A 17,568-nucleotide genomic window follows, 5' to 3' on the forward strand; every position below is an offset into this window, starting at 1 on the left:
CCCAACCCTTTACCAGATAACTTTTGTAATGGCTCTCTTTCGACTCTTTCAGATGAAGAAAAGTGTCAAGGAATGCAAGGCCAACAGTTTTTGAATATTTTAGATTTTAACGAAAGTAATTTTAAGGTAATAAATTTGGCTAGATGTTAATGCTCACAAAATTCTGTCTTACTACAGAAGTACATACTTTTCCATCACCAGCTTAGTACATACTTGACATGAACTGGAGATCTTTTTAAATAGCTGTTACTCCCAATGGATAACGCACTGTGGCCTACAATTTGGAGCAGAAAGCCTTATGGACTCACGGATGGGAGAGCATGTGTGTTCATTTTTGTGATTTTTGAGTCTTCAAGAAATCGAACAGAGCAAAAGACTGTCTTCTAGAGTCACTTCTTGGTCAATGTGCTCTGTACTTTATCACCACTTTCAGAAGATGTATATCAGTCCGAGAGACTGTTTGGATGTGTTACAATACAATAAAGATCCCTGCCTGGAGTCTGCACCCACAGGTTTCCATCAAACACCTTTCATTCAAGTCTCAAATTGGATTTTCGTTTATTATTTTCTTTTAATCCATATGCTACTGTATTCCTAACAACACAAACTACACAAAAGATGTACATGATGTTTAATTATTTCAGTCTTTCTCCCCTGGGAAAACGGACCAACATTATTGGTGACATCATCCTGCACTCACAGGTGTAGCCAATCAAGTTCTCTCTAGAATGAGAACGCCCCTCCCCCTAATTCAGCAGCGAGTAAACTAGAGGCAACTGGCTAGTTTAATAAGCTAAAATAGTTCCACTTCCAATCTAGTTTGAAATAATATTTCATCAAAATTTCCCCAAAGTTAGTATGGAAACAAACAAAAAAAAGTTAGTTTAAGGCCTTCTCATTTCCAGTGATTCTGTGTTTTCAGACACGGACTACTGTTTTTATTTCGATGTAAACAAAACAAAGAACATTGTATGGTGATTGTTTTGTTTTTTTACTGTCATGACGTGTATGTTTTCTTTGAAAGGAAACTGAATTATATCTGAATGCATGCAAGAGAATGTATGTTAAATTAAATTAAACTAAACTAAACTAAATCGTACCGTGTCTTCATTTACGCTCTTTACCATCATTAAAACATCAGCTCATCTCAGCTATCCGGAAACTCCATTTCACTACCGCATAAAATGCCACATAAATTTAAAGGTTATCCGGTGCTAAACTGTCTATACGCTGATCTAAACGTCCATCATTGTTAATCGACGTTTCCTTCAACCTCATTGGCCTATTTCATAAGCTCCTGGTCGCTGATTGGCTCCCTCACACAGCGGTAAGCTCTGTTTGTCGCGTTTGGTCATAAAAACGTCTTTTTTTTTCGACGCCACTCATTGGTTCGACAACTCTTCACCCGCCTCTAGCTGCTTTCTAATTGGCCGTCGCAACTGCCACTCATCACGAGCGCCTATAGGAGAGCTCTTTTAGACCTACAGGCCTTTTGTCCCTCCCATGCGTTTGTCTCGCTTGTCTTCCCGCGTCTGCGCACCTCCGCCCGGCCTAGACCTCCCCGCCGTATCCCGCACACTTCACCCCTCCGCACGGACAGCATGTCTGAATACAGCGCGGTGCCGCCGCCCGGGCCCGGAGCGGCTCTAGGAGCAGTTGTACTTAAGAAAGACGCGTTCGCCGACGCGGTTCAACGCGCACGGCAGGTGAGTGATCCGCAGTGCGGGAGCGAACGGGCCGCGTTTAGTGGGTCAGCAGCGCGCGCAGGGCCGCGCGCACATGAGCCGGCGTGCGCGACAATTATCTGTTAGCATGAGCTGCGATCGCGGATAATTCTGAGCTAAACTAATATATACGAGGTCTTTTTTACATTCGCTATCGAATAATAGGATTCAGTAGCGGAAACACATGGTAATGCTAAGGTACTCGGATAAACAGCGTGGCACAGATTGACTATCGTTACCATATTCATGTACCATCATGGCTCGTTCACGATAGTCTAAGCAACTACCATTGTAAGTGTTTAAAACCTCGTATTAGCATCGTATTATCAAATCAACTTAAAGCACCATGGTTTAACAATGTTTTTGGACCCATAACTTGGTTTTATTGGGTTCATATCCTGTAAAAACATTCTAGCACCATGGTAGCATTTGCTAACAAACAAACAAGTTGTGTTACTCAATGTGTTGATTTACTAGTATGCCTATTGTTTTAGATGCTAAAGTACGGTAGTTTACATAAACCACTGTGCAGATTGATTGCTGTATTAATCATGTTTGTTTTGTTTTTAACGTTGTTTGCCTATGCATTTAAAAAAATATAATAAAACAATAGTGTATGTTTAAAATAAACAGCAGCTTATTTTAAAAAAGCTATCTAAAAACAAAATTTATAGTACTTTTGGTTCGTGTATTAACTTAATTTGAGTATGCTGGTTTTGCTGTATTAATATGGTTTCACCACTTGTTTTCCAGATCGCTGCAAAAATCGGTGGAGATGTTACAGGAACCCCCATGAGCAATAACGGTGGATCGGAGAGTTATCCCTTCGCGTCACAGAAGCGATCGTTGGAGGACGGAGGTACGGTGGCCGCTTGGCACACACTTGATCTGTCCGTCCCACTCGTGTGAGTTTGTGTTTGACCTTTTTGTTGTGTGTTTTTCCCTCAGATCAACCCGAAAGTAAGAAGATGGCGTCTGACAGGGACAACCCTGCATCCTTGTGTACGAGCTCCTTTACTTTCTCTACACACTCTCAAAAGCAAATGCGTGTGTATTTTTAGAGCAATGATTTTATCCCTGTCTCATCCACAGCTATCGGAGCCCAGCTGGCTGCCCTTTCCCAGCAGAGGTAAGACCATCCGCTTGTGTGCTCGCAACAGAGTGATTACTAGCGCTAGCATAAAAACAGATCTGTGTGTTTGAAGGCCAGAATAACTTCTCAGGCCTGGGCCGGTTTCAAGTTCCACTCACTCGAATCGGACGTGTTTTCAGGGGCTCTTTAAAATACTATTTTTAGCATAACGTGGCATCTTGTATACATAATGGATGGTGTGACACTCAAAGTATCACTAGATGTGGTGCAGCGACTAAAGATGTCCGTCTGAGTGTGTTTAAGCACGTAAATCTTTTCTGAAAGTGGTTTAATAAGAATGCACTGCATTTGTGTTTTTCATGACTGTTGCTTTTTTGTCTCTCTGTAGCGTTCGTCCCTCGTCTCTCACAGAAGAGTACAGAGTACCTGACGGCATGGTTGGGCTCAGTAAGTTTGTTTCCCATCATGCATTGGTCAATACTGTACTTTCTTAGGTGAATTGCTGTCAGGGTCATATTATATTTAGCTGCATGTATATTTATTTATGTAGATACACACAGGGGTTGGACAATGAAACTGAAATGCCTGGTTTTAGACAGTATTTTATTAGTATGGTGTAGGGCCTTTTGCAGCCAATACAGAATCACTATCTTGGGAAGGACAAATACAAGTCTAGCGGTGTATTATCATGCTGATAATACTTTAGGGTCCCTGACAGAGTCCCGATACTTTCATAGGGGTGGCCAGTAGGGCTGGGTACCGAGTTCGGTACTTTTTAGGTACTGGCCGAATTGCCTTGGTACTACCGAGTATCGAAACATGTCTTGTTTTTCGGTACCTAAATGGTTAATTTCGTCAAAGTCAGTGAAACAGTAAGCATGCAGCATGATTGGCTGTGGTGGAAAACACTACTTTATGCGGCTACCCAGAGACGTAACTCGTCGCACGTGAGCCATAATCATATTAGCTGCCAGCACACTTATTAAACACTTGTTTTTTAATTAAAATAACAATTAAATTATATCCTTGCTGCTGTTTCCCGACACATCCATAATCATTAAGCTACTTTTCCGGCAAGCTTCATGTGTGCTGAGCGCGAGGCATAAATCCCGCCTCCCAGTAGCCTAAATTTCATTTATTTTTGTAACCTTTTTTACAATACATATCGTTTCAAAGTTGTTTTACAGAAAATGCATGTTTCTAAATTACAATTTAGAGTGATCTGTTATCAGAGGTGACGGTGTAATGCATTTCAATTAATTTTCATTCAGTTTCATTGTTAAAGAATGCATTAAGATAAAGGCCAATTTATACTTCTGCGTAGGGTGCGCGCAGTAGGTACGGCGTACCATACGCACAGACGCGTCCCATACCGCGTTGCCTGACGCGCACCTCTTCAAAAATGTAACTACACGTCGCGACGACGCGGACCGCAAGATCGGTGATTGGTCGTCTTGGTAGCATCGTATTTCCTCATACGCATTTCCGCACGTACCTTCTCACGCATTTACACACGTACCATCTTCTCCGACGTCTTCTCGCATTTCTGCAGTGGAACATTAAAACCCTCCGCCGCCTCCTAGCGTTTCGGAGCAGTACTGCAGAGCAACCAATACCTGAACGCAGAAGTATAAATGCTCACAACGGCGTCGCCTACGTGCGAAGCCAACGCCGTATACTACGGCGTACCCTCGACGCAGAAGTATAAATTGGCCTTAAGACAGAAACAAAGCTCATTGAAGTAAAGAAAACATGTTGTTAAATGATTAGGAAACATAGAAAACTTTAGCATTGGTGCTTTTTTTTACATACTCAAAATATGAGTGTGAAAGTCAACAAACTGAAAAATAAAATAAAAATTTAGGTGATATTATTTTGTTAACTGGTTACATAAAATTGGTATCGTTCAGGAACCGGTATCGAACATTTTGCCACGATACACAGCCCTAGTGGCCAGGCAGTCTCGGGTGGCACAGAATGTCTGTAGTCGACTAGTAGTAGTTAATTTATGCCATTAGACTAATTGCACATTTATATGAATTTAATTACTTAAATATATCCTGGTTTAAAATATTGCCAACGCCGCACTCAAACGCTAATGATTAAGAATCGAACGGAAACCTCAAGGAGTCATTTTAATTATGAAGAAACTAGTGTTTTCCGGGTCATTGTCGGCTGCAAAAAATGCGAACAGAGATGCTGGCTCTTGTGGAGAGAAGTGCAACCTTGCGTACGGATTACAGAGAGCAGTAGTACGCTTCAGGCTTTCAGTAGATGTATTTCTCATGTCTGTGAGGCAAGTGTACGCAAGTTTTGCTTCATTTGTGACGCAGTGCAGTTCGAGACGCTGAAAGCGCTTTCTGTTCATTTTCTTTATTACAGAGGCACAACGTTTTCTTGTTGCGTTTACCAATGATGCATTACTCTTTTTTGTGATGGTGTTTCTGCTGTTCGGCTGTGCTAAGTTGTTAGTTGCGTTTTTGAGCCATATTTGAGGTCGATGGATGATGGGTGACGACCCTCCGGGAACGATTTGCCCAACGCGGACTGCTGACTTCACCACTTCCTGTGGATTATTTTTTTGAGTGTTTGTGACTAATGCAAATTTCGTCGACCAAGCCTTCTCGTCAACAATTAGGGGGCAGTCCTGATTATGTATAAATAAGAGTGACCATAAAGAACTGGGCTGTTTTGGTGCCTACAGCACAACTGAATACTATTTGTAGTTGAACTTAGGGCTGGGAAAAAAATCGATTTGAAATCAAAATCGAGTTGGAGCCTTTCATATCATAATACTTTTGCACGATGAAAGATTATTAATAGCCTTTCTTGTTCTGTCCTATCTATCATATGTTGCTGTCTCATTAAACAGCTGTGCTATACATTTAAAACATGTCTCAATTGTATAGTAGACCAAGTTTGACCAGATTTAGTGTTACACTTGTCTCGTATTTGTTCCCCACTAAATGTGTTTTTCCCCCTAAATGTTCAGATTTTATACAATATTGTGCACTTGTGATTTTTCTAGACTAAATTTTACTGCTGAATTATCCATTAATCTAGTTTATAGTAGCATTTTTTGTCATAGATTATGATCATATTTTTGGGGGATTTGTTGTTTTTCTTTATAATGTTGTATGTAGATTGTGATCAAATCGTAAATCGAGTTTTTTTTAAATTTTTTTTATAAAATCGCAGATTTTTTTTTAAGGGAAAAAAAATCGCCCAGCGCTAGTTGTACTTGAAGTGTATTTGATCAATACTGAGTGAGTGACTAATGTTGTATTCTCTCATAGAAAGAGATTTAACTTGTCCTTAAACTTAGTTCTTAAAACCCTGAATAGTTTTCTATTATTTATTATTATATATTTAATATATTCAATAAACTCCTCGATGTAGACCATTTTTCAAAAGCTTGCAACTGAAAAAGTGAAGCATTGAATGTTTAACTTTAGTTGTCAAAATAAATAAATCGCAGCCGTTCTACACCTAAAGTGAACTCCGCACACAGTTCAAAATGCCTTTGCATCCTCGTGCAAGAATGTAAATATTGCAAAGGGCAGAAGCCGGCGTCACAAATCAGGGGGTGAAGTTATATTAAGCATTTATTCATTTCAATCTGTATTGTAATTTACCAAGTAACGAAATTGTTGCTCAATTTATGTCAAGGAAAGTCAATTGTGAGCCGGATGGTTTAAACACTGTGCCTCTGGCAACCAGCCCTAAGCTTGACCATCATCTGCACTAACATGGTCCTCCAAAATGGTTTGGTAGTCCTTGGCAGTGACGCCCATCAAGCTCAGTCGGGAATGCCATTCACTGACGCTTCACCCCGTTCTTCATTTCTTTGGTTCTCCACACTGTACAGGACAGTGAAGGTAGACTCATCAGAGAGCAATACACACTGCTGTCGTCCACAGCCCGAGATCTGATGAAACGACACTATTGGCCTGTGTTTCATTGTCCAACCCCTGTCTATACATCAAAGTAGTGTACATTATACTGTTATACAGGTGTAATATCATGAAAATAGTTACAAAACATGCACAGAATTACATGAAACGTAGTATTTTATATGTAATGGTACTCTCGTATATACTTAAAAGTTTGTTTTCTGTATATATTAAGGGTGCTCCGATCAGGATTTTTGGGACTGATCTCTGAATTAAATAGCCTACTATTCTTAATGTATTTTAAAATTCCTGTGAAATGGTCTTTATGAACAAAGTTATAAAACTGCACTGCATCTTGTTTGTCTTGTGTAATAACATTGAAGCAGATGATGGCAGGTTAACAGGTTGTTGTCACTTTAATACTGTTACACGTGCAACTTATTTTCATAACTGTCCTACTCTTTCTTGTTCATCGTTGAGCACGCCCTGCAGTTTAACAACATTTACTGTATTTACCGTAATCACTGATCTAGCGGATTTGGACGTTGTAAGTCCTGTTCACACACCGGTGAATTTAATTTTAGCTGCGCATAGAAAATATGCGGCGCGGATCAAATTGTATTAAGCTGCTATTGGCCGATAAATCAATCAGAGCACCCTTAGTATAATTAGTTTTATTATATTGTGTATTATACATTAATGTAATCTGTATTTTAGGTCTGTGTTAATTTTATTTTCAATAAGTTTGATAAATTTTTTTAGTTTATTTTTTTTTGCTGCGGTCAGTAAATGATGTGTGTGTCTGTTTGTAGTCATTGGTCGCGGTGGAGAGCAGATCAATAAGATCCAGCAGGATTCTGGCTGTAAAGTTCAAATTGCTCCAGGCGAGTCAAACACGGGTTCGAAGGAGTCAAGCGGACACATCTGTTCTACCTCTGCTCACTTTCCTCTCCTTTCTTGTTTTTCCTGATATCTGTGTGTGAACGTGAGACGTGACGGAGCCTGTTGGTTTTGTCTTTTAGACAGCGGTGGTCTTCCGGAGAGGAGCGTGTCTCTCACCGGCGGCCCTGAAGCCATCCAGTACGTTTGGGTTGATTCATGTTTTCTAGCCATGGTGTGAATTTGTGTGCTGGTGTTTTAACCTTTGAACTCTTGTGCAGGAAGGCCAAGATGCTACTGGATGACATCGTCTCACGGGGGCGCGGAACTCCGCCCTCTTTCCACGAGTCGACCAATGGGAGCGGCAACATGCAGGAAATGATCATTCCGGCAGGGAAAGCTGGTCTCATCATCGGCAAAGGAGGCGAGACCATTAAACAGTTGCAGGTAGAGTTCAAAACCTCTGCGTACAGTCAGACAAGCTTACTCTAATGCATAACTTTTAGTGATTTAAAGGGATAGTTCACCCGTAAATCAACATTTTCTCATATTTGTGTTTCAGGAGCGAGCCGGTGTGAAGATGATCCTGATTCAGGATGCGTCTCAGGGGCCAAACATGGACAAACCACTGCGCATCATTGGAGATCCTTACAAAGTCCAGGTGTGCCTCCGCTCCTCGCGGCCTCTGCGAGCTCTTCGGCTGTTGTGCGTCTAACGGCACGCTAGGTTTTGACGCTCAGGCTTTCTCTATTTCTCTAGCAAGCGCGTGAAATGGTGCAGGAGATTCTGCGTGAGCGGGATCACCCCGGCTTCGACAGAAACGAGTACGGCTCTCGGATGGGTGGAGGAGGTGGTGGAGGAATGGAGGTGCGTTTCTTTCAGCAGTTCAAATGACTTGCATTTAGATGCCATACAAGCTGTGACTGCTAGGGATGGAGATTGTTTTAACGGTAGTACTAGAAACGATACTGCTTTTGTACTGTATTCTAGGGCTGAACGATTTTGAAAAATAATCTAATTCTTTTCTAAATCTAGATCTAAATAGATCTAGATCTAATTTCTAGATCCAAATCTTTTTTGTTTTTAACCAATATTGCGATTTAATATGCGATATTGCGATTTAATGTGCGATTACTTTTTAAGTTCTTTATTATTCGGCAAAGGCAAGCAATAAATCATTGTAAAGTAGGGATGGGAATCTTTAGGCACCTCATCTACTTTTTTCCTTATTAATATTATTAATAATGATTTAAAAACTGTAATTTATAAGTATTTTTAAAAATAATTATTAAAGCGTTCATTTTAAATAGGTTATATAACCGAATATAGCTTCAAAATATAAAAGCTAGTAAATAAATAGGAACAAAAAAGCCTACGATTGTCCTTGTAATTCACTTAAACCTTTCCGAACTTTATGAAAGTTTATTTTTCGTAAGGCCCTATATGTGTAGCATGCCAAGTTGAGTCTACATCCGCAGACTGCTTTTCTCTCAGAGTGTAATCGCTGCTTTTGCGTTTTAAAAATTGTGTTTCGTCATATCGCGATATTATCGCAAATGCAACTAATCGCTCAGCCCTACTATATTCTTATCGGTTCTTTGTTTTGTACATTTTTATTGCAAAATTAAGAACAATTAGCATTGCTTTATATTTTGAAATGTAAAACATGTATTTTAGCAAAAGAAACCGCAATGTTTTAACAAAAGAATAGCCTAAAACATGTTATGCAGAAGTGTGCAGGCATTTTTTTGTTTTTATAATGTCGGACACAATAAGCAAGAACAAAAACACTAACACATGGTTAAAAAAATAATAAAATGAGTATGCAATAAAACAAATATACAAATGCAATAATCAGTGCTTTAATTTCAGGAGGGTCAACATACTGTTCAGGTAAGGAATGTCCTACAAAAGAAATATAATAAATGTAAAATTACACTGTATAGTTTATCATAGATGGATTAATGCTGATTTAAGTTATTCATTCAAGAGCTGTGATTAATTTTCTCTTTGCTTTGTTGTTTGATTCACATTAATGATGCAATCGTCAGCATGTTTATTAGGCTGCCGTCACTTTAAGACCGAGTGCTGATCTAATAACACATTCTCTACCAATTATGAACATTTAAGTCTCAAACTGTGGTAGTGTGACCCTCCAAACCGCTCATTGACGTGTGTTTAGACGCACACACAGACACCAAAGTAGCTAATGAGCTTGTCTAGTCGTGGGCCTTCACAGGAAGCCGCCTCTCGCACGTGTTATTGTGCTTTTATGGCTCTTACGATCAAACACGTCCCGCAATTTAGCACCAGTAGGAACCGTATTTTACAACGATCACGGTTTGTGCTGATTCTGACAGGGGGTTTAGGGAGAAAGGAAGGGAAGGTATCAGCGCTAGACGAGATGCGGCTAGCTTTACCTCAAATATCTTTAATTATTGAAAGTCAAAATTAGATCATCAGTGTAAACAGACGTTTGAATGTTTAGTTCTCTCCCTTATCGTCACTATTTCTCTTGCTCTTTATATCTCTCTCTCTTTCGCTCGTTCTCTCTTGGTCGCTCTTTTCTTTCTCTCTTTCGCTCACTCGTTCTCTCTTCCTCATTCTCTTTTCTGAATTGCAAATATGCGTCACAGACTAAGTTTAATATAATTGCACATAGAAACGGCTGGCAAGAAAACGTCTATATAGGAATATTATTAACTTTGGAAATCGATAACATCCGAGCTTAACCATCCGGCGGCCTCTCATAGTTTAGCCCCGGGGCCCGTCTAACACCGGGTTTCGGTACCCATCCCTAGTGACGGCGTCTCATTCTGATTGGACAGGTGCCCGTTCCTCGCCACTCTGTGGGCGTTGTGATTGGCCGAAGCGGAGAGATGATCAAGAAGATTCAGAACGATGCCGGTGTGAGGATACAGTTTAAACCAGGTTTGTTCGGACACTCTCGACTCACTCAGTGTTTTGTGACGTCACCGTGTTTAACAGTGTGTGTCCGGTCTGTAGATGACGGCACTGGTCCAGATAAGATCGCTCATGTAATGGGTCCTCCTGACCGCTGCGAACACGCTGCCAGCATCATCAACGAGCTTCTGCAGAGCATCAGAGTACGAGAGGAAGGAGGAGGGGTGAGTGAGCATGCTCGTGTCACAGCGTAAACACGCCTTACATTGGCAGGGTCTTAATTTTTCACTAAATTACTTCTCAAATTGATTAATTAGTGCAGTCAAACGATTAAAATATTTAATCGCGATTAATCGCATTGTCATAGTTGACTCGTGATTAATCGCATTAATGTCATAGTTAACTCGCGATTAATCGCATTAATGTCATTGTTAACTCACGATTAATCACAATTAATCACACATTTTTATCTATTCTAAATGTCTCCTGATTTCTTTTTGTCCCTTTTTTATTTTTAACAAGCCTTACAATGGTGGGGTCTTATGAAACCGGTTTTATTCACTAAATTACTTCTCAAATTGATTAATTAGTGCAGTCAAACGATTCAAATATTTAATCGCGATTAATCGCATTAATGTCATAGTTGACTCGTGATTAATCGCATTAATGTCATAGTTAACTCGAGATTAATCGCATTAATGTCATAGTTGACTCGTGATTAATCGCATTAATGTCATAGTTAACTCGCGATTAATCGCATTAATGTCATTGTTAACTCTCGATTAATCGCACTAATGTCATTGTTAACTCACGATTAATCACACATTTTTATCTATTCTAAATGTCTCCTGATTTCTTTTTGTCCCATTATTTTTTTAATTTTAACAATCCTTACATTGGTGGGGCCTTATGAAACCGGTCTTATTCACTAAATTACTTCTCAAATTGATTTATTAGTGCTGTCAAAAGATTAAAATATTTAATCGCATTAATGTCATAGTTAACTCACGATTAATAAATACTGTATTACATGTATGGCTCATTGTTAATGTTACTTGAACAAATGATGAGCATCTGTATTTTAATTGGAATTTCGAATGTGTAAACAAATACAACCTTTTGGATTAGAAGTATTGTCCATTCTTAGTTCATGTTAACTAAGGTTGGTAACTAGAGCCAGACCGATATATCGGCCGATATTAGGCATTTTCCAAACTATCGGTATCGGCGGTTATAATGGCCGATAAATTAATATTTAGAAAATTTTAAAAAACGGCCGAAACATGCTTGAACCATGTCATGAGTGTTGGAGTTGTATAGTTTGTCCACCAGAGGGCGCTCTACACCGTTCCTGTTGGAATAAAAAAATATCGGCCGATATATCGGATTTTAAAACCAAAAAATATTATCGGTATCGGCCTTAAATCCTTTATCGGTCGGGCTCTATTGGTAACTAATGAACCTTATTGTAAAACGTTAGCCTTTAGCACGATTCTGTCCATGTTTTCCTCCTGGTGTGCCCTAGTTAATCTTGTTGTGTCCCTCAGGGTCCGCCGGGTCCTCCTGGCACAGGCATGCCCCCGGGTGGGCGAGGCAGGGGTCGCGGCCCAGGCAACTGGGGTCCGCCTGGCGGAGAGATGACCTTCTCAATCCCCGCACACAAATGCGGCCTCGTGATTGGCCGAGGTGGCGAGAACGTGAAGGCGATCAACCAGCAGACCGGCGCCTTCGTCGAGATCTCACGCCAGCCGCCGCCCAACGGAGACCCGAACTTCAAACTGTTCACCATCCGCGGCTCCCCTCAGCAGATCGACCACGCCAAACAGCTGATCGAGGACAAGATCGAGGTACGCCGAGAACCACCTGTGTGCTCTACACTCTACTAAAGCAGAAACATACCATGTGTTGGTTACACTTTACCATAAGCTTCATCAACGAGACCAGAAACTGTCTGGTTACTGATTCTTCTAAATATCAGAAAATACATTCGAAAACGGTAAAACTCGACTGTTAAACTCTGGGGGAGTTGTTAAATGAGCCTATTTCCAAAAAAAATGGAGTATCCCTTTAAATCATTGAGTTAAATTGATTTGTTTGGTAGGTAGCCATATAAGCGAGATGATGTATAGCGACTATAACCCCTTCAGGCTGATTCAAGACCCCGCTTCATGTCCGGCTCGTCATTTATTTAATGTTGGTTCATATAAATCCTGCTGTTCACGATGGTTTAGTGCATTACCAGTGTTAACAAATGCAGCCTTTGATTTTAATGTACTGGTTAACATGAACTGCTTCTACAGTATTTATTGATCTTAGTTAATATTAATTTCAACATTTAATGTAAACTAATGAACCTTATCTGAAAACATATGGCTAACACTTTACAATATGTTGGGAACATGCGGAGTTCACACTCTCGTTTCTCTGAAAAACACTTCTACGTCCAGTTATTTTAGTTTGAAATGTGTGTTTCGTGTTGGAAAACCTGCTTTTGTTTTGGTCTGTGACTCCGCCCTTTGCCAGTTCACCCAATAGTATTTCGACAACGTGTGATCCAGCGAGCGAACAAACTGAGTCAGTTTGCAGAATCTACCTGACCTAAAAACCTCAATCTGTAAATCAATGAACGAGAGCATATTAAAACACGGGTAAACCAAATCATCAATTTAATGTCGTCTTTGCTTTCATCGTCAGTTGCGCTTTTTAATTTGGACTGCAGTACCCATATCGACCACTAGCTGTCACTCTTACAGACTGCACTGTTTGCTGGTTTTCACTGGTGTGCTTCTCTTTGTAGGGTCCTCTGTGCCCTGTTGGTCCCGGACCGGGCGGGCCAGGCCCCGCTGGACCCATGGGCCCCTACAACCCAAACCCGTACCAGCCCGGACCCCCTGGGGGACCACAACAGTCAGTACTGCCTTATTGCCACTTTAGCCTTAGGAAAAGGCTTGATATTTGATTTTGGCAGGGTTTGTTTGCACATGTAAAGGTGTTTCTTTCTCTCCAGCGGAGGTCCTCCTGGAGGCCAGTATCCTCAGGGTTGGGGAAACGCGTACCAGCAGTGGCAGCCGCAAGATCCCAGTGAGTCCTTCTCTACTGATGCCTTACAGTCTTGATAGAGCATTATAGAAGTGCACTACAGGTCTCGTGTGATCATCAGAGCCTAGAGTCAAAAAACATTAACCAAAACATCACAAAAAACATCTTGATCTCAGATTTTATAATTCAGTTATTATAGCATTACAGCAAATATCAAAATGTATAGATTTTTTTTAAACAACTATTCATAAGGATGGTGTCGGTTGGATTTTGTAAATTAAAGTTGTCTCCTCACCAAAACTGCTTCTATATAAATAATATAGAAAGCATAATACTGTGAAATATTACAAATTAAAATAACTGTTTTCTATTTGATTATATTTTTAAATTTAATTTATTTCAGCATTACTCCAGTCTTCAGTGTCACATGATCATGAGTCACTATTATGATGATTTAATGCTCAAGAAACATTTCTGATTATCAATGTTAAACTCTTTCTGCTTAATTTGTGGAAATGTATACATTTTCAGAATTTGACTAATAGAAAGAACAGATGTTTTTTTTTAACATGCCAGGCATTATCTGGATTATCCAGTTTAAAACAATCAAACTTTTTATTTCCACGACACCGTTTCTCAATGGTGTTTAGTTTAACTTGGATAAAAGCTAAATATGCAAATTGTTTAAAAAAGAAAAACCCGAGGACCCCAAACTTAACTGAAAACTTGATGGATGGATCAATTATATTGAATGTTTAATGTAAAAATCTCCCTCTCTCAGGTAAAGCAGCAACAGATCCTAACGCAGCGTGGGCGGCTTATTACGCACAGTACTACCAGCAGCCCGGAGGGGGCGCTATGCCAGGACAGGCTCCCGCGGCTCAGCCCGCCGCTCCCGCTGACCCGGGCCAAGCGGCCCCAGGCACTGCCCAGCCCGACTACACCAAGGCCTGGGAGGAGTACTACAAAAAGATGGGTACGCCCATCACTCGTGTCCTTGTTACATGTAGTTACTGAACGTTTACAGTTTAACTAACCAAAAGCAAACCCCAATCCTGACTCTAACGCTTTAGTATTTACATGTTGATTAAATATTACTCGGTACTTAAATATATGAGTACACTAACATTTACACTTTAAAATAGTGTTACCCATCATTCCAGCTCAGTGTTTTGATGTGTGTGTGTGTGTCCAGCCGCAGCAGGAGGAGGCGCTGCCCCCGCGGCCGCCGCAGGAGGAGGAGCTCAGGCCGCAGGAGCCGCGGCGGCGGGACAGACCGACTACAGCGCCGCGTGGGCCGAGTATTACAGACAGCAGGCGGCGTATTACGGGCAGACGGGACAGGCCCCCGGACAGCCCGGGGCCACACCGCAGGGCCAGCAGGTACAGCACTGCCTCCTCCACACACACAGATCTGATCTCATTGATTCATGTTTGACTATCTTGTAGACGAACACAATCAGGCTTGTGTTAAATAACATCCTGGCTCTTCTCCGCTTCATAATGGAAGTTGAAGGTGCCTCGAGTTTTTGAAGCTCCATAAAGCGCATCCATCAAAAGTAATCAGTATGGCACCAGGGAGTTGATAAAGGTCCTCTGAAGCGAAGTGATGCGTTTCTGTAAGAAATATCCATATATATAACTTTATAAACTAATCACTGGCATCCGGTAACAGCCGAGTGACCTCTGACCCGATGAAATTACTCGACTTCAACCAGACTTCACAAACTAATCATTGAATTTGGCTTTGAATAAAGTTTATTGAAAAAAGAGTTACTTAAGATTGGAAGTATTAAAGTCAATTCTCTAAAATAATTCTAAACGCATTATAAATGTATTGCTAAAACGTATTACAAAGACTGTGAACTGTGAAGTACTGAAATGCGGAGTTAGACCGTTAAACAGTTTTTCACCATTGCTATTTTACGGCTCTGACGCACTGAAGCCCCTGAGCTCAGACACGCCCCTATTTGATGATGCACTGAGGCTGGCCCCTCCCCTAACAATAGAGTTGTTCAATTGCGAGTTACTGTCAGTTCTATTAGTTACTACAGCCTACAGTTTGCTAGCTAGCTATGCCTTTGACATGGAAATGCACAAAAACGACTATCTCCCGCCTCAGCGTTCATCCTCCCATCCCGAACGCAGTTTCACCTAATATCAGCGTCGACCGCTTTCCCGCTTGTGGGCGTGGTTTCAGCGGACACCAGCGTTTGAGAACAGCGATAACTGCTCATTTTTTCAAGATTTTGATAGCTTATTTAGGGCCCTATGAAATCTGTTTTGAAAACCTCCAATGAGCTTAATGTGAAATGTCTTGTATGAATATAAATGTATTAAACTCACACGAGTACAGTTATGCTATATAAGTTTGAGGTGTGATCTGACGGTGGTGCCGTTCTCGCTCCAGGCGCAGTGAGGCGACGGTTCCTGAGCTCATCCGTCCGGGTCCTTCCCTCCATCCTCTCGCTCTCCTCTCAAAAAAGGACTTCTACTCTTCCTCCCCCTTCCTGTGTCCGGCAGAAAAGCTGTGTGACTGTCCTCTGAAGCCAGATCTCTGTGTTTATGACCTCGTACAGGCTTCTGCAAACTTCTGTTTGTTTCTCTCCCCCTTCCTGATCTTTGCTGGATCCACAAACGCTGTCTGGACTAAAATCAACCTCGAACGCTTCATCCCTCCTCTTCCTCGGTCCTGTGACTCGTCGTCGCCAGGGAAACACAAGGGAATGCTTCTTCAGCTAACTTCCTCACATGAGCGTGCACTTCCTGTTTTGCATTAATTTTCTTTAATTTTAAAAGTCTTTTGAGGAAACTGGTCCATTTAGAGGAAATCTTCAGGTGTTAATAACTACTGTTTTGAACTCGATGAGTAACCATGTCTTTTTTTTCCTTTTTTTTTAATGCGTTTGTTTTGCTTTTAGTCCTTTTTAATTTGATTTTGAGCTGGAACATTCCCATTGTTTAACGTGTTCACTTTTTTTTTTGTCTCTCTATTCATTCAGTGAGGGTTTTTTTATGTGATTTTTTTTTTTTTCCTGTGATATCAAATGACGTTTCAGTCTGTGAGTTTGTGTGAATGCGAGTGTGTTCCGGTACTGACACTCGTGCCGTGTGTGTTGCTCCTCACTCTGTGAACTGAGGGTTTCTTCTCTTTCTTTTCCCTCACCCCAATTTATTGGAAGTCATGATGTTATAAATATATAAATTGTATGCTTTTTTTTTACTGCTTGTTTTTAAAAACTACAAAATAAACATTACAAAATCCTCATCTGATCACATGACCGTTGTTCAGTCTGAAAATGATTTTGACCGTCGTTTGTTTTCTAAAGCAAGCACTTTACAATGGGGGCATGGTGGCCATGAAGGGATGGACATGGTCAGAAACAATGCTCAGGTAGGCCGTGACATTTAAATGATGCCCAATTGGCACTAAGGGGCCTAAAGTGTGCCAAGAAAACATGCCCACACCATTACACCACCACCACCAGCCTGCACAGTGGGAACAAGGCATGATGGATCCATGTTCTTGTTCTGTTTACGCCAAATTCTGACTCTACCATCTGAAATCGAGACTCATCAGACCAGGCAACATTTTTCCAGTCTTCAACGGTCCAATTTTGGTGAGCTCTTGCAAATTGTCGCCTCTTTTTCCTATTTGTAGTGAAGAAGAGTGGTCCCCGGTGGGGTCTTCTGCTGTTGTAGCCCATCCGCCTCAAAGTTGTGTGTGTTGTGGCTTCACAAATGCTTTGCTGCATACCTCGGTTGTAACGAGTGGTTATTTCAGTCAAAGTTGCTCTTCTATCAGCTTGAATCAGTCGGTCCATTCTCCTCTGACCTCTAGCATTAACAAGGCATTTTCGCCCACAGGACTGCCGCATACTGGTTGTTTTTCCCTTTTCATACCATTCTTTGTAAACCCTAGAAATGGTTGTGTGTGAAAATCCCAGTAACTGAGCAGATTGTGAAATACTCAGACACCAACAACCATGCCATGCTCAAAATTGCTTAAATCACCTTTCTTACCCATTCTGACATT

The 17,568-nt window shown here is 41.0% G+C and overlaps 1 protein-coding gene across 1 annotated transcript; it reads left to right on the top strand.

The window, feature by feature from the left end:
• Window positions 1-1,511: 1,511 nt before the first annotated feature.
• On the top strand, window positions 1,512-16,316 carry khsrp (KH-type splicing regulatory protein). Its single transcript, XM_039684779.2, has 18 exons — window positions 1,512-1,706; window positions 2,478-2,583; window positions 2,673-2,726; window positions 2,817-2,853; window positions 3,206-3,264; window positions 7,523-7,594; window positions 7,733-7,790; window positions 7,871-8,036; window positions 8,152-8,250; window positions 8,349-8,456; window positions 10,418-10,520; window positions 10,596-10,717; window positions 12,041-12,340; window positions 13,291-13,400; window positions 13,501-13,574; window positions 14,314-14,508; window positions 14,728-14,915; window positions 15,943-16,316. The coding sequence occupies exons 1-18, from the start codon at window positions 1,602-1,604 to the stop codon at window positions 15,949-15,951; spliced, it is 1,965 nt and encodes a 654-aa protein (XP_039540713.1). The 5' UTR covers window positions 1,512-1,601; the 3' UTR covers window positions 15,952-16,316.
• Window positions 16,317-17,568: the final 1,252 nt, after the last annotated feature.

This window comes from Pimephales promelas, chromosome 6 (assembly GCF_988280905.1).
Source record: "Pimephales promelas chromosome 6, fPimPro1.hap1.1, whole genome shotgun sequence".
In the NCBI taxonomy this organism is placed as follows: Eukaryota; Metazoa; Chordata; class Actinopteri; order Cypriniformes; family Leuciscidae; genus Pimephales; species Pimephales promelas.